Source organism: Glycine soja, chromosome 15 (assembly GCF_004193775.1).
Source record: "Glycine soja cultivar W05 chromosome 15, ASM419377v2, whole genome shotgun sequence".
Classification (NCBI taxonomy): Eukaryota; Viridiplantae; Streptophyta; class Magnoliopsida; order Fabales; family Fabaceae; genus Glycine; species Glycine soja.
This window is the reverse complement of record NC_041016.1, coordinates 10303260-10326736: the sequence shown is the minus strand read 5'-3', so window position 1 is coordinate 10326736 and position 23477 is coordinate 10303260. Positions and strand designations below refer to the sequence as shown.

Sequence of the window (23477 nt, the reverse complement as noted above, 5' to 3'; positions counted from 1 at the left end):
TGAAAAACCGTTGCCAAGGTCCAGAACGTACGTTGGATCCAAAAACATCACGTTAGTGTCATACTTAGGATCACATTTAAGGATTTAGTAGCGATAGGAGTGACGATATTCGATTGTGGAAAGTCATTGTAATTAGAAGGAAAACGATTTCTATAATTTTTTTTTTGAATTTTGGCATAGTCCTCCAATTTTGTTTCCTTTTTAATTCTTTTTTTAATGATATTCGGATTGCTGTTGCATTTGATCATTAGAGCATCTTTAATGTTAGATCTTGTGCTCAAGGTCTGGTCTTGCAAAGATCTTACAATAACTTGTAGGAGAATCTTGAAGATCTCTACCCGATGTAAAAAAAAAATACCAACAACCAACTCGCGGGAACAATAAAAAAACAATGGAAGAAGGAAAAAAAAAAGAACGACAATGGAAAAACAGAAGAGGAAGAAAAAATTACCTTTGTTGAGGAGGGGGAGGGAGGCCGCATCCGCAACAAAGGAAAAGGGGAAGGAGGCCGCAACTAAGGGAAAGGAAGAAGAAGGCCACGACAACAAGGAGAAAGAAGAAATAAAAAAAGCGTATAAAGAAAGAGGGAGGGGGAGGGAGGAAGGAGAAGGAAGAAGAAGTTAAGGGGAGGAGAAGAAGAAAGGTTGCGAGAGAGGAAGGAGAAGAAAAAAAAAAGGAACTATATTGAGAGAAGGAAATATTAGTTGGGATGGGAGAGGAAAAAAAATTGAAAAGTAAGTTTATGTCTCTCAAAATGAAATCTATCACTAAAGAAAAAAATGAGATAAGTCTTAAGATAAGAGATCTTCAATCTTAGGTAACATTATGATGTCCAAAAAAAAAATCTAAAATTTCAAAAATCTACCATTAAAAATACTCTTAGAGGGATATCAACAGGTAAAATGTCTCTCTATCTGCTTCGCCCTCGCTCTAATTAAAAAAAAAAAAAAAAGAGGAACAAGAGTTAATATTAGTAGACAAATGATAAATTGTCTAGTGTGTTTTGAATACTAGGTTGATGATAGGAGCCGGACGTTTAACTGTATTGAAACAGATGGTATTGGCGTCAAGGAAAAGGATTTTGCACTGTAAATTTTTATATTTGGTTTTAAGTAGCCCTATGCCAAAAAAACCATTTCAAGATTTCAAAATCCTATCTAAACAAGCATAAACTAAGAAATTATCTATGACAATCGTAAAAATAAATGCAATTGATTCATATAATTAAGATCACGGACAGACATTCAACTCAATGTTACATTTCGTATGTCAAAATTGAGACTCCATTTCGAGCTTCAGGGTTACGTCCCCACCTTCCTAGACGAGGTTCCTGCAGACAAATACATCTTAGTTATAGAAGAAAACATCAATTCTAGCAGGGTAGTAATGGCGAGGAAAGGAAGCAACAATTAATTAAAAAGCAATTGGCAGTTCAAGAATTATTGAACACAAGAATCATGTGGGAGAGGATTAATTCAGGATGAATGCACGACATTCTATTATTAGCATATAGCATTACACTGTTTGACAACATGCTAATGAATGCAATTAACCCTAAACAAACAAGATGCTAACAAATGCACTAATTATGTTTTAAAAGTTGAATTCTTTTTGTTCCATAGCCCATCATATGTTCTTCGTGCTCCATCAGAAACGGACCCACATGGAAACTATAGATGTGAATTACCATAAATTTATTCTCAACAATTATATTTATATCAAAATTATTCTCAGACAAAATTCCCATATAGCAGAAAGTGAAACTTCTCAATAGAGGGCAGACTCAAGCATCCAATTGAATATAGCAAAAAGTACTTGGGTCAGTTTGCAAGGATCTAAAGTTTAAATATGAGACATACTCCTTAATTTGACAAGATTGATTTAAGCAAGTCAATATGATTTAAGCTTGAGTTTAACTTTAAAAACAGAGTTATATGGTGGTTTATAATTATGAATTTGAATTTGATGCTGATAAAAAAAAAATTATGAATTTGATAAAAGCTGCAATTATTCTGGTAAAATGTGCAATCTATATCTATAAGAGTAAATAATATCCAATGAAGTGGCGTTTCAGTAGAATTAAAGCAATCAATAATGTTTTCTAATTCTTTCAACTATTCTAATCTCTTCAAGTTCCAAGTTGGTAGCAATCTATTTACAAGATAAAACTAGTCAATTTCATATACTTAGCCAACACCAGGAGAGAAAAACAATGAAATTTGTCTTCATGGACAATCATTATTAAAGGTCCATTTGCTAATGTGGTTATACTGATTTTGGGTTACAGGCTAACACCTGTGGACAGATTGACACCTGACTATGTACAGCAAAATTTGGACCTCCGAAATCTTAAATCTTATAAATTTGCCAGTGAGACAGATACCTTTATAAAAAAATGTTGGAAATAAGAGAGCTTTAGGGGGGTAGGCAGGAGGGGTAAACAAAGGACACAAACATCAAGGGAACATAATAAATTCCCGTATTACTATGAATGAGTATAAATAAGATAACTCCGTATCAATTTCCTTATTATCATACTAATCCTTAACAACTGACAGTCCAACTTTCAAATAGAAAGTTGAAATGCTCAGACAGCTTTTCTGTCGATGACAGTGTTCCAGTGAAATTTCAGTAAGTATACCAAAAAAAAAAAAGCATACAAGCAGGACATAGTTTGAGCAAAATTTCACCTGTCCAACTCCAGCAACTAAGAATTCTCCTGATTTTGCAAAAGCCAAGGAATTCACAAACCCAGCCTGTTATCCAAAAGGTTTAATTAAATACCAGTGGATTTTTCAACTGCAAATAAATCTCAGTACAAATATAAATCCAATATTAGAAAGATGAGGAATTGCATGTTTGGAAACTAGTTTTTGACTTCAAAAGTAAAACTTGACTTTTCACGTAAAACTACAGATACTATGAACAAATTTATAAGTATGCAGTCTCTATTCTGAGCAAGCTTGTTACATCACATGGCACAAAAAAGGTTTGTAAAAAAGGGGAGAGTTATTCAATAAATAACAAGGGATTCACACACAAAGCTACATTCAACATAAACAAGAACAAGACCAAAAGCCTTTTTCAACAGAAAAATCTAAGCAAAAATTATCTAGGAAACATTAACTAGAGTTTAGTTGCTATTCCTTTCACTTACCAATGGCACATTATAAAGAGATTTAATGTCTTTGGTATCACTTTCAATTTCCCATAATCGAACAGAACCATTGCCAGCCCCAGATGCAGCAAGGTCACTGTTTCTACAAACACTGACCGCACTGACCCAAGAGAATACTGACAAACAGTGGTGATTCTCAGGATGGTTGTAACCATTTTCTGCAGAATGTAGACAACAGTATCACTTTAGGATCTTAAGATAAGGATACATATAAGTAGCAAATGTATTACAAATTCATACATTCGTATTGTACAAGTTGCAGTAGTCAAGCCAACAGAAAAATATGATGTTGTTTGTTCTCTCATGCATACATTACAGGAGTAAATGGATGGAGAATCATAGAGGAAATGACATTACATTTTCTGAAAAGCAGGCAAAAGAAAAAAGAAAGAAAACATGTTGCTGTATACATCATATATATTTTTCTCCAACAAAATTTAAAGAACTGAAGGAACTGCCAATATTTTGAGAATTTGACTTGAAAGGAAAATTATATGAACATTATTTTACCTAAGTTACCATTGGGGAGTTTTTCACTGTCCTTTTGGTCAGATTTCATGCTATCCACCAGTAATGCGTGAGCATTTCTCAAAATGTAAATAGGCTTCTTTCGCATTACAGTCCAAAGCTCAATGCTTCCATCATCCGAACCAGACAAGAGTTCATCATTACTAACAAAACAACAGCATTCTAAGGAGGATGCAGGAGCACGAAATACAAGACGTGACTCTTCATGAACCTAAATTAGGGAGAATACACATTAAAAATGGTCAAAAACAAGTCTAAAAGAGAAATGGAAATAACCCAAGAAACAGTCCTTAGCTGATAAAAGTTTCCCCTCAATCACTTGAATATTTTCCACACAAAGATACAAATGGAAAGAACAGAGCAACAGTAGAAGAAAGTAAAGAACATCTTAACATACAAGATAGATGATAGCCAAATACTTCACCATGGTGAAATTACCTTAAACAATTGCATGCTACGATCACGTCCAGCAGTCAGTACCCTTTCTTTGCGTAAGCAATCAATACTTAAAATTTCACTTTGGTGACCAAACAGAGTACTCATGTAAGTTCTGTCTTCAACATTCCATATCTTAATTGTCCGATCAAATGAACCAGAAAAAAGCTCTGAAGTTCCTTGCCTAAAAGTCAGACAAGAAACAGGACCTCTATGACCTGGAAAAGCCTGTAAAAATAAAATTAAAATCCAATAACAACAATGCAAGCCCCAATTCAACAGTAAATGATTCTAAAACAATTAGCTACAAATGGGGCCCATGATTTTCCAAACACCAAGTGTCCTGTGTTAACTACAGATAAATTACTTCATATTTTACCTTGTCAATCACCATGTAGGATCCTGATTACATTCAAATCAACTCACTATCCACTAAAACAAAAAAATCCACAATGAACTTAAGCTAAGCATTTTGGTAAGGCATCGAATACAAAAACAACAGTGAAACATTTTTATACAGAACAAGCAGCAAAATACACATATCCTCAATCACTCCAAACCAAACAATCAGCAAAGTTAACAATCAACTACCCTTGTATCTGTTCAAATAGGCAGCAGCACAAAACATTCATTTAAAAGAATGAAGAGGCAGTACCTGAAGATGCTCTCTGGTGCGAGTATCCCATATATGAATATGGCGATCAAGGCCTCCGGTCGCCAAATAGCGACCATCCGAGCTCGCAGCCAAAGCCAATACTTGTTTACTTTGCCTCGTAGCCGAGCCTTGCGGATCCTTCAAGCCATGAGACTTCAACACCGTATCACTGGGCCACTTATACCTCTCACACTGCCCACTATTCACATCCCACTGCATAATTGTTCCGTCTTTTGATGCCGAAAAGCCCTTCGAATCATCCTCAGACAGAGCCACCGCCGTCACACTATGCCGGTGCTTCACCAACACCCTAAATCCTTCATCACCAGTACCACTCACTTTCACCCTAAAATGACAAACAAGCAAACAACAAAACTTTATGGTTAAATCAAAACCGAAACATAAACACAAACAATTAGTGAGGAATGCATTGAGCTAATGAATCAAACCTTGAAGCAATGCTTCTTCTGACGCGTCCGCTTTCCTCATTTTGCTCCTTCAACAACTTCTGAGCTACGAGCGAGTCTCTTGCTCCTTCTTCGTCTTCTTCTTTATCATCCTCTTCTTCCTCTCCTTTCTGCGCGCTTTTCCGAACCCTTTGGAGAAGGTCCTGTGCGAGTCTCTTCCGCACCTCCGCGCCGGTCTCTTCCTCCTCCTGCTCTTCACCCGAGCCGCCGCCACCGCCGCCGGCGAAGAAGCCGTCTTCATCAAAGTCGCTTTCTATCTCGGCGTCTTCCTCATCTTCGTCGAGTTTTTTATTCGGTTTTTGGCGCTTTCGGGAATCGTTGGTGAAGAATGGGTCGTGAGCTTTCTTCTTGCGCGGCATGATTCAGATTCAAAGGTTCGAATTTGCGAAGCAGAGAGTGTTTTGTTTGTAGGGTTTTTGAGAAGAGACGCAGACAGAGAGACAAAGACGGAGGAAGTAACTAGGGTTTAAGGCGTTTGAAAGAAACAAAGTTCGTGGAATCAAAATATTATTTAATTGTTTTTTTATCATTCAATAAGAATAAAAATAAAATTTGCTTAGTCTTAAAGATTATTTTTTAAGGTTTAGTAAACTAAGTAAAATAAGATGTTTGTTATGAAATTCGTTTCCAGATTTCATGATGTTGTTTTATTTTTTCTTTTTAAATAACTTTATGAAATCGGTTTCTTATAAGGTGTTTTTTTAACACAGTTCGAAATGTGAACTGATTTTTTTTTGTTATTTCTTTTAGTTTTTTTTTATTTTCTACTTTTTTCTTACAGTTTTTTAAAAAATTTTTTGTATTGATTTTTTTATATATCTTAATTTATAAAAAATATTATTTATCTAGAATAATATTTAAGAAAAATACAAATATTTAAATACTCAATATAAATATAATTTAGTTAAATATTTATAAAAAATATAATTTCATATGGTTTATATTGTATTTAAATTTAGTTAAATATTTTCCTTGTTATGAATTATAACTATTATATGGAAAAATATTAAAAAAACATTTTAAATCTTCTTGTTATTATTTACATCATATTTATATTAATTTTGTTACTTATTTAATATATTTTTTCACAAAAAATACATATACTTTTAAGTGATCATATATTTTCTTACTTATTAATTTTAATTCGTTTAGTTAGAAAATTAAATAAACAAAAGAAGATAAAAAAATATAGCAACAAGTTAAATTGAACTAAAATATTTAAATTTAAAACAATACACAAAATTTTTAAAATACAAAAAATATGACATAAATTCAACGTTGTTGATTTGAGTCACACGGTGAGACAATTTTTCTTTGAATGACATGGGATGTGTGACATACGAAACATCGCTTTGGTTGACCCGATTCTCAAATATTTATTTCGATGTGAATACGAGAGGAGACAGGACAACCCTTATAATTTTTTTTCTTGTCTGGGTCAGGCAAAGGCTTGTGACATAGTGGCCAACATGATGTATATAGTTCTTGTACTCATGATGAACATGTTTACAAGCAGCAACAACATGAGAACAAGACATGCACAATTTCTAGAATTTATCGCATTCACACCACCTTTCGTCCAGCTTGATCGTGAAATCTCTAGCGGATTGAACCTATCTCCGGTTTATTGTCTCCTGGACTAAGAATTATGTGTCACATCGACTGAACTCAAGAATAGTGTGAGCGTATGTCTTTCTCTGTGCTAAGTACATCTTCAATGGCCTTGTTTAGCACTTGCGTATAAACTTGACCAGATACAAGGATTGTTGCAACTTTTTTCCCTCTTTTGTTGAAAATGCATTACACCTTAGATATGTTGATTTTACTAGCGTGCCTATTAGTAGATTCCTTGAGTATTGAATTAATCGACTCAACATGATTGGTGGTTATGGTTCCCCCATCTTTGGCCACCATCTCATGCGAGAATCCATTTTCCTCGCAGAATCTCACTGAGAAAATTAATTGTTCGGTCAACATTTGCTTCTTCTCTTAGAATGTTGTATTAGTGATTGAAAGTAGGCTCTATCCTTACATATGGTGATAGTTATAAACATACAATTTTAATATTTTGAATAATACTAAATGAATTGAAAAAAAAGAGTTTAGCACTCACCTATATTGATAACTAGTGTTTTGATGATATTGTTCTTGTACCTCCTTATGTAATTTTGTGCAATGTGTCGAATGTAGAACACATGCACAAAATTTTGTGTCGTCAACCCACTATTATGTCTTGAGTAAACACTTTTTTATTAACTTATGTCTGTTTGAAATCAAACACATATCATGTTGTAGGGTGACATGCCTTTTTAAATTTTGGAGGAAGAAGAGTCATGCTTTTGTTGATTCACTCTTGACAACAACAAAGACTATTGGAAAGATTTTATTAGTGTCATCTTGTGTAATTGCCACAAGGAGGGTCCCTTGTACTTACTATACAATCATGTTCCATTGACCTGAAACACATACTTGCAATATTGAAACCTATCGATACATGGTCTGAAACTCCAAAAAAGATGACAGAACATCACGAAACCCTCTACTGTCTGACCTTCTTATGTTGGCACTAGCAGTGTTTCCTTCTCCACAACATACCAGGAATAAATTGTTGCATAATTTGCAACAATCATAGTAAATCATGGTATGATCTTTCCTAGTTTTTATAGATGTTTTCAATAGTATTTTGCTTTGCCAATCATGCTTTGTGGTACATGGTGGTGTATCCTTTAGTGCTTTTGATGTGTGCTATCAAGATTGACATTGAAGTTGATGGATCGTTTTCAATCAAGTTATGGATGTTTTTACTCATGAGCAAAGACGACAACTTTACATGATCTTGTGAGATTAATGGATTTAAACATGTATGGGATTCACAAAACTTTCGTATTTCCCACTGCTTATTTGCAAGGATGTATGATGCCTTGCACCTCTAAGCACGACTATCATAATCACAAATGACAATTAGCTTTGTTGAGTTCAATAATTGTGTCTTATAATTAACTCATTTGCTCACATGATATTACTGTAAAACATGTTGTACTTCTTATTTTGTTAGAAAACGCGTCCCTTTAAAGAGAGTCCCCATCGGATGTTAGACTTCTTCACGATCTAAGCTATGATCATATTAAAAATCTTGAAAATTGAATTTTTCAAAATTTTGCATGTGTGGTGATACGTAGTATGGTGGTACGATTGTGATTGGTGAAACAGACTCAGCTTCTTCCTCATCATCTTTCTTGTGGGGTTGTTTTGTAAAACTTTGTCCTTGTCCTCACTAAAGGAACCAAATTCTTTGTTAGGCTTATTTGGTCGGATTGATAAGGTAGACTTCAAAAGTAAAAGTTTGAAAATTTTAAGTAATAAAATAAAAAAATATTTTTGAAGTAATAAAATAAATAAATATATTATAGGTATAAAAAAATATATTTAAGCTTTTTTTTTTCTTCTTTTAAGTATTACTTTTAAGTTTCAAGTCTACTTGTTGATACTAGCTGAAATTTTAAAATAATAGAGATTGTGATCGTTCGTGACACGATTATTAACTATATTTCATCCATTGAATCGTATCACTTCCAAACCCATCAACACCAAACAACTTAATTCTAATAATAATATATTACAAAATAAGTAGTTGTTATCCGTAGCTAATACAAGGTACAAACGATATTATGATTCACCATTAGCACACAACATGTATCTTCCTATATAACCCCTTTATTAATGACCTTTCATTTTTGCATTAGGATATCTTTTGTTAACTCATCTAGATTGAGCTCACCATACCATCCTCTGAAGATTTTTTGGTGGCTAGAGTAGCCAGATTAGAAGAATCCCCATTGACAAAGTTACAATGTTTTCGAATTTCTCCTTGTGACCCCGTTAGCACTTCAATGATGCTCATTTTTATCATTGACACCTTAAAATGTTCATAGAAAAGAGTTTGATTACTACCGAAACTATTGACAATGGCAATGGTCTCTGCACCACTTGTAGAAAATAACACTTGATCACTCCGAAGCAAGCCATTTTGAAGTTGAAGATTTGAGTAGTAGTTGGAGTCAAATCTATCAGGAGTAGTTAAGTCCAAATTGGTGAGATTGGTTCCAGGTCCACCATTGGGACATATTGCTCGTAGTGCTTGTGAGAGGGTAGTGTTGAGAGTTGGGTCACTGTTGCCATTGCCACTGAAATTGTATATTCGGTGAGCAAAAAATCTACATTGAGATCTACCAATTGTATGAGCACCTGAAATTGAAACATATATGTGTGATACATCGACAATGCTAGATGGCATGTGAGATCTAAAGTAAATTTTAAAAGAAATATCTTATTTTAAATGAAAAAAATAAATATTAGATTTTTTTTAACATATGTGATATTTTCTTTAACAAATATGATCTTTTTGTTTTATAAAAACTAAAAAGAAATATTTTTTTGGGCGAGCCTAAAACTTGTATTTTAGTTACTTTATCTTGTACACCAACATCAATTCTATTAAGGATATTTCTTGAAATGTAAAATTTTCATACCTGACAAAGCAACTAGATCAGTCGTATTGAGGCCTTGTCTATCAAATGTAGATTTGAGTTGATCAAGGGTGAAATTGAAACCCGGAAGATTTTGAAGAGCAAGAGAAAAACTTGAATTTAAACTATCTCTTCTTCCTAGTGGAACTTTCCAGTCAGGGCCATGAGCCTAATAAGTAATAATAAGACAAACAAAATAAGAAAGAAAGGTTTTCAACACACAAAAATATATGACAAGTGATTCTAAAAAACAATATTTTATAAATGACCTATTATTCATTCAATGTTGACTTAATTTATAAAACTATATTAATAAATGTGCGAGATTATTTACTTAACACTAATTTAAGAAATCTTCAAAATTTTAAAATAGTCCAATAGAATTAAAACAAAACACAGATATTCCTAAACTTGTTTATTTATTTATTACTAAAGAGCTTAAGAAGATTTTTCTCCTCAAAATGGAAAAATATATTGAAAACTGAAAAAGTCTTCCCGATTGGGCTTTAGACTTGGGCTTTAGGGTAAACAATCCTATCACTCAAAGGCCAGTTAATACCTCAGCCCAAATCAAAATGATATTATCTGGGTAAGTGAGTATCTTATCGCCATCGCATGGGACATGTTTCGTTGGATTCTCCTTCCCAACATATTAAGTAGGTTTGTTTTGACCAAATCCCACCACCATTGAGTCGGTAAAAAAGAGATCCCTATTTATTTATATTATATATAATAAATTTTAATACTTATTTTTTGGAGTGAGATAATTGTTTTTTTATATTGTCTGTTTTTGTTTTATTTTATAACATGTATATTTTTTGGACTTTATTTTTATATTTAGTTAATATCTTTTCCTATTTTTATTTAATAAAAATAATTTTAATTTTTCTTAATTTATTTAAAATATTCAATTTTTTTAAATAATATTAAATACAATGAGATATTTAAGATCTGGATGCGTTTATTTCCTTCAGTTATTTTTTTTAAAATACAATTATTATGTAATTTTTTTAGAAAAAGAAAAAACCTAACAAATGTTTTTGGTACTTTTTTTACAAGTTAAATATTAAAAAATGTTTGATGAACACCATCTAGAAAAAGAGAAAATTGAAAAAAAAATATAAATAAAATAAAATTTATGACATGAAGAGAGATATAAAAAAAATGAAAGATGTGGGCAATATATTTAAAATAAATGGTATACGTGTATCATTACTCTTAAATATAATAGTTTATGAAAAAAACTCTAAAACAATTATATTATATAGTCATTTTTTAAAATTCAAAACAAATATAATCTATAATTAAATTGATTTCCCTTACTTTCAAAATTAAAAATTGCAATACTTATATTTATATTTTAATTTATTTTTAAATAATTATTTTTAATATTTTCCCTTAAAATATATATTTTAGACATAGTTATGAATATTCGTGTAATATACTGTATGAGATATGATTGCTAGTACATTTAAAGGAAGGCCTGCCAATTTGTTAAAAAAGGTCCTTCATGTCATGGACTTACTTTATTTTTGGTATAATAATTGATTATTGACGTGTGAGCTTTTAGTACCATTATAAGTACCCGGAAGCTTCCTTCCTGCTACCATGCATGGTCACCAACACCTACCTGGAACTGGGTAATCCTTTGCGATGGGACTTGAACAGGGGTAAAAGTTTTTTCTGTTCATATCGATGCAAGAGGCATATTTTTTGTCTATGAAAAGATATTTATTTTATTGCATGTGTGCAAGTATTTGGCGTGACTAAAATTCATTATTGTGCGGAATCATTAAATTTTTTACAATAAGTACACAACCACACTTACCGTCGGGAGATAGCTAACATTAATCAGTTCAACACTTTTACAATTATAGTTCTTCTTACCTACCTCAACCAAAATTAGTTAATGAGGTGAAGGCTGCTCCCTATATTTCAAAACTATAGATATTTTAATTGTTTATTTATTTTTTATTTCAAAATGATTGATGTTTTACATATGCTAAGTCTCATTAATTATTTTTTCTATATATATATATATATATATATATATATATATATGTAATATGATTTAAATAATTATAATCTATTCGATGATATTATTCTCGTGATGTTAAATGAAGTATTTTAGATTAAATATATAGTTTGTGAGTAATATTTTTTTAAAATTGTGTGCATTAATTTTAAACAACAATTGCTTTGGTCTAAAGGGAGTATTATTTTAGTTATATCATTAACAAATATCAGATCTTTCAGTATATCTCCTGAGAGAATGTAAAATTTGCGAGACAAAACATTTATTTATAGTTTGACGATGACCCAATCACTATAATAAGTGATCCTACTTGGATAATTTAGAATTGTTTAAGTCTCAAAAAGTTATATCCACTTATACACTATTTTACCTATATATATCAGCTTGATTAGGTTTTAGGTGGATATCCATTAACACTCGACAAGAAATTAATTAATACACTGAATATAGGAATATGAGACATGGCATATACATACCAGAACAGAAGATATCTCAGCTGCAAGAGCAAGGATATCAGCGCAAGAAACTATGCCTGGGCAAGCATTTTCCACCGCGGTTTTGATCTGGTTCACAACATCCAAACCTCTTATTGAGTTGTTATTTGGTGGTGCACTTTGCTCGCTCACGATCGTAGCTGTGTCGTTCAACAGAATTGATGCATCACACCCCTGTCATGTACATATGTATAGTAACATTAATTTCAATTATCTAAAAGCATAAAACTTGATAAGTAATAACATTTCAATCTAGCAACAAGTCCTTAGTTCAACTGAAATTGAGTTTGATTTTTTCAGATAAGTTCTCTAGATATCGTAAATGAAAAAGTACAGGTAAGAGGACGGTGACAGCAAAAATAACAAACATTCTAGTGTTTGGCTATTGAGTTGTGTTAAGGAGTATAAACTTAGATTAAGACAAGTAATAGCAATTAAGAACTAATACTACATACTTGAACGAAACAATCATGAAAGTGGAGCCTTATGAGACTGGCAAGAATGCGGGGATCAGATTTGGAAACATTTCTGACAACTTCACGCACAATAGAATGCACTCTTGGACACGTGTCCTTGTAAAAAGAGTTATCTAGCTGTGCATCTGAGAGGGTTAGTAGCATAACCACCACACAGCACAGAGCTACTTTCACTGTAAAAAACCTCATTTTTTTTCTGTTTTGAATCATCAACATGTTGTTGGTGCGAGCTTCCCCGGAATGCTTAGTGTCTATTTAAAGAGAGACAAAAGGAGGAAGAATCGAGATTCCTATGAATGTGCTTGCTTTTCATCGTTCGCTGTTGGTGGGTTCAGATTTTCAATCATGTACCGCGATGATGAGAAAAGTCAAATATGGTGTATTTAAAAATTAGTAATTGTTGATAGATAGATACATACATTTTTCAGATAAAACCTAGACTAGGTTGTTTAAGTGTGTTTGAAGCAGTTTTTTAATTAGACTTGAACACGTTAGTCCTGTTTTTTTTTTTTTTAAATAAAATAGAATATAACACATTAGTCTTTAATAAACTGTAATTTTGATCAGAACAAACAAAACATCTAATAAATTACTGTATATCTTCGTACAGACTACAAGCGATCATTACTATTTTATTCAACATTGAATCAAGAAAGTCATGACGGAATAAAATTATGTTTTCTCAATGACTCAATGTACTTATCAATGCATAAATGATTAATATATAATAAGTGTTTCCTTTATTGGAATTCTAAAAAACTTTAGCTTATAATGTTATTTATAAGAGTAATGATACATAAATATTTTTATTTTATTTTAAACATTTTATTAACATTTTTTACGTCATAAATTCTATTAAACTTATATATTTTTCTATTTTTAGGTGCCTAACAGTACAATGAATGTTTATAAAACATTTTCCTACTTAAAATAAGAGCATATCTCAGTCAAAAAAGATATATTTTTTAATAGAAAGATAAAGATTATCAATGCCTTAAAAAAAAGATAAAGATTGTCAAAGTAATTTTTATAAAATAAATTCTTTATTTAAACTTTTTGCACAAGGATTTGTAATTAAATAATAATTTAATTTTTATACTATTTGTGCATATATTATTTACTAATTTTTTATTTATACAATTAAGAATAAAATATCAATTGATATATTTTTTTGAAGAAAAATTAATAATGAAACTATATTTGTAATATTAAGTATTGGAAATATAAAATACACATATAGAAATATTCTAACAAAAAATAGATTGCCGTACAAAAGCAATACGTGGTTGGCGGGCCAATTTCTTTCTTGATATATAGGTCAGTTTGTTTGAACTTTAGAAAAATAATAATTTAAAAAAAATGTTTTTTTAAAGTTTTCTTTTAAGAAATAGATAAACAAACCCATGAACTTTTTTTTAGTTTACGTTATTAACCTTACTTTTTGTGTCGTGATGGAACTCGAAAGAGCAGAAGATTATTGATCATTGTACTCAATGAGGTATAACTAAGTTTTTTCTTTTTTTTATAAGTATGACGATTTTTATATTTTAAATTTTATAAAACTATATTTAAAAAATATTTATAATTAATAAAAAATAGTATCTTTTTAATAAATAAAAAAAGCAGTTTTAGTCCTTTACTACAATTAATTTTTTTTTACCGAAATCAAAACTTGAAATATGTTATATTTTAAAACTAAAACTATGTTTATGTCAGGTATATTATTCATTGTCATTAAAATTTTAAGTTAAATAATAATATGCAGATATTTTCTTAATCCTACAATATATTTCTAATAGACATTAACATTCAATGTTAAAACATTTAATTAAAATTTGAGGATAAAAATGATATAAACAATTTGATTTATTACCATGATAATAGCTGTCTAAGAAAAAATTATCTAAAAAAATGTTATTTTAAAATTTTAATATAATATTAATTTTTTTACTTATATTTTTATATTATTAATTATATGTACTATAAAAATAAAAAAATTATATGATACTAAAATTGATTTTGTAAAATTATTATCCTTTTTATTAATTTTTTTATCCATTTAAAATAACTTAATATCATAATTATAAAGAGATGGAGGGAGTATTTTATTATTCCAGGAAAAAGATAAGGTGTGCTGCTTTATACCTTAAAGTAAAGCTGTATGCCAACCACCATGCTTTTTCAATCAACGAATCGTGAAACAGTAGCATGGAAACATGGGACCTTGTGAATTTTTTTTTAAAGGTTGAGAGAGATATGTCCAGTTACAATTTTAACTACACAGAATCTTTATCCCAGATGCAGAACTAATTGCTCAATCAATAAATAACATTCCTGTAGTCTAATTCTACTTGTCTCTAACGTTGCGTGTTTGCTTTCTCTAAACGATTTTAAGAAATAATAATATTAAAATTTATTTTATATCAATTTGTATAGGTTTTTTTTATTCAATTACAACTTGAGAGAAAAAAATTGCAATCATCTTTATTGTTATATATTTTTTAAAACATCAAACGGAAGCTAAATAGGTACGATATATATATAAGTAGAGAATAACTTATCCACCACTATATATAATATTAATATTGATTAAATTTTTCTCATATTAGTTTTAGTCACATTACAAAAGAGAAAGATATAAAATAATTAAATAGAATGTGTAATTATTTACATAAATTTATTAATTTTATTTTATATCTTCTTTTCTCCTAATATAATATTTTCACCTACGTTAGTTTCTAGACACGATCCTACCAACATTGGATATTAGTGCCACGTGATAAAGTTAATTTGACTAATATCTATCTTGCTCCCGTGTCGCTTGTTTAATATTTATGAGCAAGAAGACAAATGTAACTATGTAATCGGAGTTTGATGCTTGTTAAGGAAGTGTTAATCACATATTTATTTTTTAGAGTACATCCACAAAATATATACTCAAGATATATCTAGCACAAATAAGATTATTTATTTATTTAGTGTCACCTAATTAAGATCTTAACCTTATAAGTGATACTTGAATATATCTCACACGCGATTATAAGACTAATATTCGATTGAAAAACTTATCGCTCATCTTCAAGAGTATATTTGCAAACAAGATATGTATTATATAGAGAAATTACAAAATAATTTATTCACCAAATTTATATATATAGAATATATGAAAGTCTAATACAAAATTTAAATATTAACATAATTCTAATCTTAAATTCAAACTGCTGACATCTTCAGTTTGAATGATAAGAAAAATTTATCGAGGCTTTTTTGCAACCTTATGCAAAGGGCTTGAGATCTTCGGGAATGAAAATATGAAATCAATAAACCATAGTTTTGTCGGACTTGTTTGTATGCATAATGCTTGTGCTTCATCCAAATAATTAACGTTGACCTGGTGGGAGTTAGTTGGATATACTACAAGGAATTAGTGATAAATTAAGGTTCGGACATTTAGTGAAAAAAATTTATATTTAATATTATATCGTATTTTAAACAAGATTGTTTACAAAAAGAAAATTGTGAAAAGTCAAAGAAAAATGATCGATGATAATTAAGAGTGTGTTTGCTTTGTATTTTCATTTTTTATTATTATTTTTTATTTTTATTTTTTGAAAACTATTTTCATTTTCAAAAGATTAAAATTCTGAAAACATGTTTAATTTCACTTCTTATTTTCTACTTTCAAAAAATAATACACGTTTTCAAAAAAATAAAATAAAAAATATATTGTTAAATTTACTTAAAATTGCCTCCCTTGTCACTGCCCATATTCATCACCATTTCTTTTTCAAACTTTCAGTTAGCATTCGGCCTAAAACCCGTAGACTTTTTGTGCTCGGCTGCGCATGTATTTTAGTCTTAGTTAAGTGATCTAAAATCAAAGTACTTGATAGTATTCGATTAACGTATTTTTTTTTCTTTATTCAAAAACAGCACGTGCTTGTAAAGAAAATGTTATAAAAAAACATGTGTAACAAAAATAAGTTTATTTTTAATTTATTAAAAATTAGTGTATTTTTTTATTGCTATATATAGTTTGTTTGCAAAATTTAGAAAAATGACTAAAAATAAAATTTAAAAGGCTGGCATACGAAAATTCAATAAACCTATAAATGGAAAAGATCAAACGTAATTAATATAAGAAAAATAATGTAGTAATAAATTAAACTATTTTTTCTTAAAAGAAAACACTTATATACCTAGTATTTTATTGAAAATGAAAATCTTCGCTTGCAAAAAAAAATTGTAAATATTTTCTATAATTTTTACAGTTAGCTAAAAAATTATATTCTCAAAATCATGATAGCCACGACGCAAGATAATTAGGAATCAAGAATTCTAGGCTGAGTATGAAATAACTTTTCTTCTACCAAATGTCCTGTAAAGATAAGTTTGAGTAATTAAAAGTCAATTAAAAGTTGTTATAGGAAAACAATATTAGTTGCACCATGAATAAAATATGGAATAATAAATGCTTACTTTTTTTTAATGAACGCTTCCCATGCATTTTTAGTCGTTTATTAGAATCACCCTTTAGTTAAGTATGATATTTGCAATACAGTCACAATCTCCTAAATCACGTTACAATACCAGTTAATGTGAATTTAGATAAATGTTCACACGTTTAGTTTTACATAAAGTATTGATGCTGAGTTTATAAATTTTTTTATAGTGGATTTTTCTATTAATTTCTTTTAGAATGCAAACATTTAAATATAAATTATATCACTTCAAAATTAATTTTAAGAAGAATTAATAAAATCATTTTTTGTCTTCAAACATGCACTTCGAATCTCACCTTGAATCCTCAATTGCATTGATGAAACATTCCAATTCGAGTGTAAATTTCAATTTAAAACTTAATTTTTTATTTTGTGTTTGATTTAAAAGAGAAAAATAAAATATATGAAAAAAGAAAAAATATTTTGAAAAAGGAGACAAGATAGAAATAAAGAGATATATTTTATTGTTTGGTTTGAGAAAAATAATTAAAAATAAAGTAAAAATAATAATATTATAAAATTATTTAGTAGAGATAAAATGAAAAATTAAATGCTCTGAGCTCATAAACTGGTAACTTATTTCTTTTCAAAGTTGTACGCACCAAACTTCATCCCCTTATTTTCGTCTTCTCCCCCTTATTTCCGTTGCATAAACCGAACAGAGCCTTAAGGAATGAAATTTTTCCATCATGTCATCTCAACACTTGGAAAAATTTACAGGGTATATCACCAACGTATATATCTATATATTAAAAGATCTGAATTTGAAAATGGAAGAAAAGAACAAACAGAGATGTAAAGAGAGAAGTTGACTACGAATACAACATGATTCAAAAAACAATAAAGATCTCACACGTCCACAATAAAACATAGCTAGCTGGGGGCACTTATACGGATAATGTGCCTATATATAGCTTCTTTATTGGTAACCTTCAATCACATGATTTCCTAGTGTATATAAAACTCTTCCTAATTCATTCATATTGAGCTAACCAGACCCTCTTCTGATTCGGATGCCACACTACCTATATCAAGTTCCGCAGATTTCTTGTTAACAAAGTTACATTGTTTTCTGATTTCTCCTTTCTTCCCAGTTAGCACACCAATATTTCCCATTTTAATCATGGAAGCCGAAAAGCTCTTAAAGAAAGCTATTTGGTCACTACTGAATTTGTTGACAATGCTGATGGTATCAGCACCAGGTGTTGAGAACAACTCTTGATCACTCTGAAGCAAACCCTTCTTAACCTGAAGATTGGAGTAGTAGTTCTTGTCCAATGTATCAGGAGTGGTTGGGTCAAAATTGACAAGGTTGTTAGGGGGCCCACCTTGGGGGCATATTTGGCGCAATTGTTTTAAGTAAGTTGTGTCAAGAGTTGGATCGGGTCTGCCAGTACCACTGAAATTGTACAATCGGTCAAGAATGAATAAGCAGCGAACTCTGCCAAATGAATGAGCTCCTGAAATTGAATCATATACAAATCATATACTAGTCCATCATTTTCATAAGATGAATTCTTCCAAAGTCAAACCAAGTTAAGATGGTGAATTTAGAGTAATGTTAATGTGTTCACCAGTAAATCCAATATCTTATATCTTACCCTGAATTTCTAAGATTTTTTTTTCATTAGTGTGATATTGATGCGAACTACGAAGTATTCATCATTTTTTTTTAATATCTAATCCCTATTAAGAATAGTGACATTTTTCTTTTTAATCATATTTTTTTTATAAGATTTAAACTCGAGATCTTATTTAAAGGATCTGAGTCCAATTCTACTCGGATCAACTATAGGTGTTTTATTGTTGTTGTTATTATAGGTAGCATTAATTGTTGCAACACATAGGATAATTTGAATTGGGGAATATTTATTACCTGAGAGTGCAACAAGATCGGTAGTGTCAAGGCCTTGAACAGCAAAGGCAGCTTTAAGTTGAGTGAGGTTGAAGAAAGGAGCAGGAAGGTTTTGATTCGCAAGGGTTCTATTTGCTGTTAAACTATCCCTCCTTCCCAAGGGAAATTTCAAATAAGGACCATGAGCCTGTCAAATGATACATGAATATTCTTTCTAATAATAAACAACCTCTATTAAATATATGTTGCAATATATAAACATTTATTTGTTGTTATTTGATTGGACAACTTGATAAAAAAGGATGTAACAAAAGAAGTTGATCTAAGTTTTTTTCTTTGACCTAAAATGAGACATACCAGAACAGAAGATACTTCAGCTGCAAGGGTAAGAATATCAGCGCAAGAAACTACGCCAGGGCAAGCTTTTTCCAACTCTGTCTTGATCTGGTTTACAACATCCAAACCTCTTATTGAGTTGTTGTTTGGCAGAGCTTGTTGCTCACTCACTATGGTGGCAGTGTTGTTCAACAAAATTGATGCATCACACCCCTGCATGCCACAAGCATAAACAACATAATTCATTTCTTGTTCATTCTCAACAAATACACATGACGAAGTAAGAATCAATTTCTTTTCTTGAACATTTGTGTAGTTCCCACTAGAAATTTTCGACATTCCAAAATCCAAACCACTTACTTTTAATTTGAGACGAGACAAACGTTTTTTCTTTAAAAAATAAAATAAAATTCGGGTATAATTTTTATAAGGTCGCGTTCTGTTGTGGGATTTTGTTGAAATAAACAAGGTGTTCCCTGCTTTTATGATCTCATGCATTATTTGAATGTCTAATAGCAAAATATAACGAATTTAAATTACAGAGGAGCTGTGGTTGTAAAGAAAAAGTAAAAACAGTTAGACAGGCAGATCATAAAGTATAAAATGATTTATTTTATTAAAATAAGGATTTTTCTTTAAAATAAACTTAAACAAACTTACCTATAATAACTAAGTTTTTTTTTTTTTTTACATAATAACTAAGTTAAAAGTCATACCTAAATTATTTTTGTTTGGTTAATAGTATAAACAATTTTATACCAACAATACATGAAAATCAAACTCAAATATGACTCATTAAATGTTTTAAATGGAAAAAGAGTACCTAAAGTGATAAAAGAATTCAAAATACTACGAGCTTAATTATTTGAGACTAATAAACCCACTCAGAGATAAAAAAAATAAAATTGGAGCAAGGGATTTATTTTGATTTTAATTGTGGGATTTGTCATTTAAAGCAGGAAAGGATTAACTAAATTAGATAGAAAGGGAGGATGAATAAGCAAGTAAATTTACATACTTGAACAAAACAGTCATGGAAGAAAAGCCTAACGAGACTGGCAGGCATACGTGGATCCGTTCTTGAAACTTTCTCTACGACTTTAAATACAATAAAATGCACCTGGGGACAAGTCTTCTTGTAAAAACAGGGTTCTAATTTTGCATTTGAGGAGAAGGGTAACCCTCCAAGCACAGCCACTAGACCTATCACTATAAAACCAAAACACCTCATTTTCTGCCTAAATTGATTTGAATTCACTCGACACGTGTGTTTGTGTTTGTGTTTGTGTATGTTGCTGCTATGAAACTCACCACATAACTTGCCTTTATTTATAGAGACAAAATGGCCTTGCTTTGTGAATATTGTGATAGACGAATGCCAATGAATTGAACAAGACAACTTCTTCTCAGGCACGTTATCTAGTACAAAATCATGTATTTTTTAAATGATGATCATTTAAGTATTTATATATAATAGATAGGATTATGTTTAGTTAAGAGCCACTTTACGAAGGAAGGTGCAATGATAATTAATGTGTACACCACCCATTTATATAATCCAAGTCCACTGTGTCCTTATTGCAATTCTTAATCAACTCATTTCTATTACCAAGTCAATGCATATCGATCACTACTAAAAGAATTAAATATAATTAAATATCGTTTATAGGCTTCAGTTTTCCTCACACCAAGTTGTCCTGCACGTGACATCATCGTTTATAGGCTTCAGTTTTCCCGCACAAATGTTTTAATATAATATAGATGTTTAAATGTAATTTTGATTATTTGAATTTTAAAATTTTGTAATTTTATTTTTTTAATATTAAAATAGACTCATTTAATCCTTTTTTTATTATTTTCAAAACCCATAATTTTATTCTTTTTATTATAAAATAATGATATTTACTTTTTTATTTTTATAAAATTTATGATTTTGATTTTTTCATCAAAAATGAAAATATCAAATTTTAACGGATTAACATTGACTAGACATAAATTAAATAAATAATCTGATATTATATTATTAAATTTCGATCGTATTAACTTAATTTTTTATCGATCAATATTTTTTGAATTTGAAATATTAAAATTATGAATTTTATAAAATTAGAAGATTAAATGTCTTTATTTTAAAATAAAAGACTAAAATTAAAGATTTTAATAAAATGTCTCTAATTTAAAATAATGAACTAAAATTATAGATTTTTAAAAAATAAAAAAAATAAAATTTCATTTAAGCCTAATATGTATAATAATTTGTTTTCATAATTTGAATGGCAGTAAACTTATTTCTCCCATACCAACAAAAAAAGACAGTAAAAACATTAATTCACAACATAATATTGTAAAAAAATTGTATAAATAGTATTTTTTTTATCTCTTGTGCATTGACTACTTTTGGTCTTCTTATCTATAGTTTGTTCGATTGTCTTCTTTTAGTTAAAACCTGAAGTAAGCAGATCCACTTTCGCCGGGTCACACCCACGTATGCTTTAGTTTTCTAGCTAAATTAATATTTTAGGCATTGGAGTATGAAGAGTTGTTACATTTTTTTATTATTATAATACTAATAATTATGTAAGAAACTTCCATGATACACATACACCACATTTGAATTGACTAATTGTGCCATTATTTGTTTGGCTTTAACAAGGCACAAAGACTTTGCTGCGAATATTACTTGTAATAACAGATTAAGTACTGATTCTTTAATAATATGAGATGATTAATTCTTTGATAATGCATTATTCAGTTTCTCGTTAATTTGTAATTGCCGAAACATTTCATCTTATATGGAGTTGGAATTCACTTGGGGTCAATTCTAATGTGAGAAAATAATTAATACCACAAACCAAGCTCAATTAAAGTACACTAGAAAAATGTACAAAAAAAGATTAAAAAAATCTCAGGTATATCATAAGAACAACTAACGCACATTTTCTACCCATATCAATGACCTTTATGCTTTGATTAAGTGAAATATTGAGGAAAGAAACAGAAAGAAGAGAAATAAAGCATAGAGGATTTGTTCTTTGAATGGAGAGAAATAAGAAGAAAAAAAAATAGAGAAAGAAAAATGATATTTGTTCCACTGAAAATTGTATACTTGGTGAGTGCTTGAAAATATGATTATAGTTAATTTTATTTTATAAGTGGTTAATAATGTTATAAAATTATTGACTATCAAACGTGTTCAATTATATATATATATATATATATATATATATATATATATATGATTAACTTTGTATTACATGTGATTAATAGTGTCATGTAATTATTGAAATATTTAATAATAGTTAATTACACTTAAAATAAAATTAATCATATTTACATACATATAATTAACCATAATTGTTAGGTAGACGTTGGGTGAACATTTTGAGAAGTACAAATACCAGTGTCAATAGAGAAATTATATGAAAATATTGTTATACTAATTAACAACTGTATTGTTTTGTTCCATTATTTTTTTCTTATCATAATACTTATTTATTAATTTTAAAAAAAATTACGCTATAGATATTTATTTAATTTTAAGAAATTAACAAAAAGAAAAGAAAATGAAGATTTGGGGAGGGAGGATGTTTTCTAATAGATCCCATGCCATGAAAATAACTCCTTTCCTTTTTTTTCCAAACAAATGGTAAAAATTTAATATTTTTATCCTATCTTTCTGCTTCTTATTTCTTTCCACTTCATTTCTATACAAACAAACAATCAACAAATTAGGTCATTATCAAGAAATAATTAGGTTTCAACTTTTCAGGAATCCTCACCAAGTTAAATTAGTTGGGTGTTGAATCATAATTTTAATAAACTGTTAAATATCAGGTCAGCAATTAATGATATCAACCCCATGGTTTTAATATATTAAATAAAAAATTATTGTGAGGCAACTAGTTAAAAAAAAACTCAAATGACTAAAATCATATACAATCTATGAATCTAAGTTAAGTGAACAAAATTAAGTAAAAATAAATAAATAGA

General features: G+C 29.7%; 3 protein-coding genes and 1 pseudogene across 4 annotated transcripts; all 4 read right to left on the bottom strand.

Moving 5' to 3' along the window:
- Nucleotides 1–1180: 1180 nt before the first annotated feature.
- LOC114385809 (U3 snoRNP-associated protein-like EMB2271) lies at nt 1181–5750 on the bottom strand. The gene is made up of 7 exons (XM_028345875.1): nt 5246–5750; nt 4797–5142; nt 4145–4369; nt 3689–3917; nt 3158–3336; nt 2691–2756; nt 1181–1330 (listed from the first exon to the last, which is right to left on the bottom strand). Exons 1-7 carry the CDS (start codon nt 5620–5622, stop codon nt 1256–1258), a joined length of 1497 nt encoding a protein of 498 aa, XP_028201676.1. The 5' UTR covers nt 5623–5750; the 3' UTR covers nt 1181–1255.
- A 3048-nt stretch (nt 5751–8798) lies between these two features.
- On the bottom strand, nt 8799–13061 carry LOC114387887 (annotated as a pseudogene). The gene is made up of 4 exons (XR_003661422.1): nt 12774–13061; nt 12301–12492; nt 9793–9958; nt 8799–9508 (listed from the first exon to the last, which is right to left on the bottom strand). The product of XR_003661422.1 is annotated as a peroxidase 53-like (transcript).
- On the bottom strand, nt 9027–9557 carry LOC114388174 (peroxidase 54-like). The gene has a single exon (XM_028348508.1). It carries the CDS (start codon nt 9555–9557, stop codon nt 9027–9029), a length of 531 nt encoding a protein of 176 aa, XP_028204309.1.
- A 4961-nt stretch (nt 13062–18022) lies between the features above and the next one.
- On the bottom strand, nt 18023–20811 carry LOC114387886 (peroxidase E5-like). Its single transcript, XM_028348119.1, has 4 exons — nt 20506–20811; nt 19509–19700; nt 19173–19338; nt 18023–18756 (listed from the first exon to the last, which is right to left on the bottom strand). Exons 1-4 carry the CDS (start codon nt 20716–20718, stop codon nt 18275–18277), a joined length of 1053 nt encoding a protein of 350 aa, XP_028203920.1. The 5' UTR covers nt 20719–20811; the 3' UTR covers nt 18023–18274.
- Nucleotides 20812–23477: the final 2666 nt, after the last annotated feature.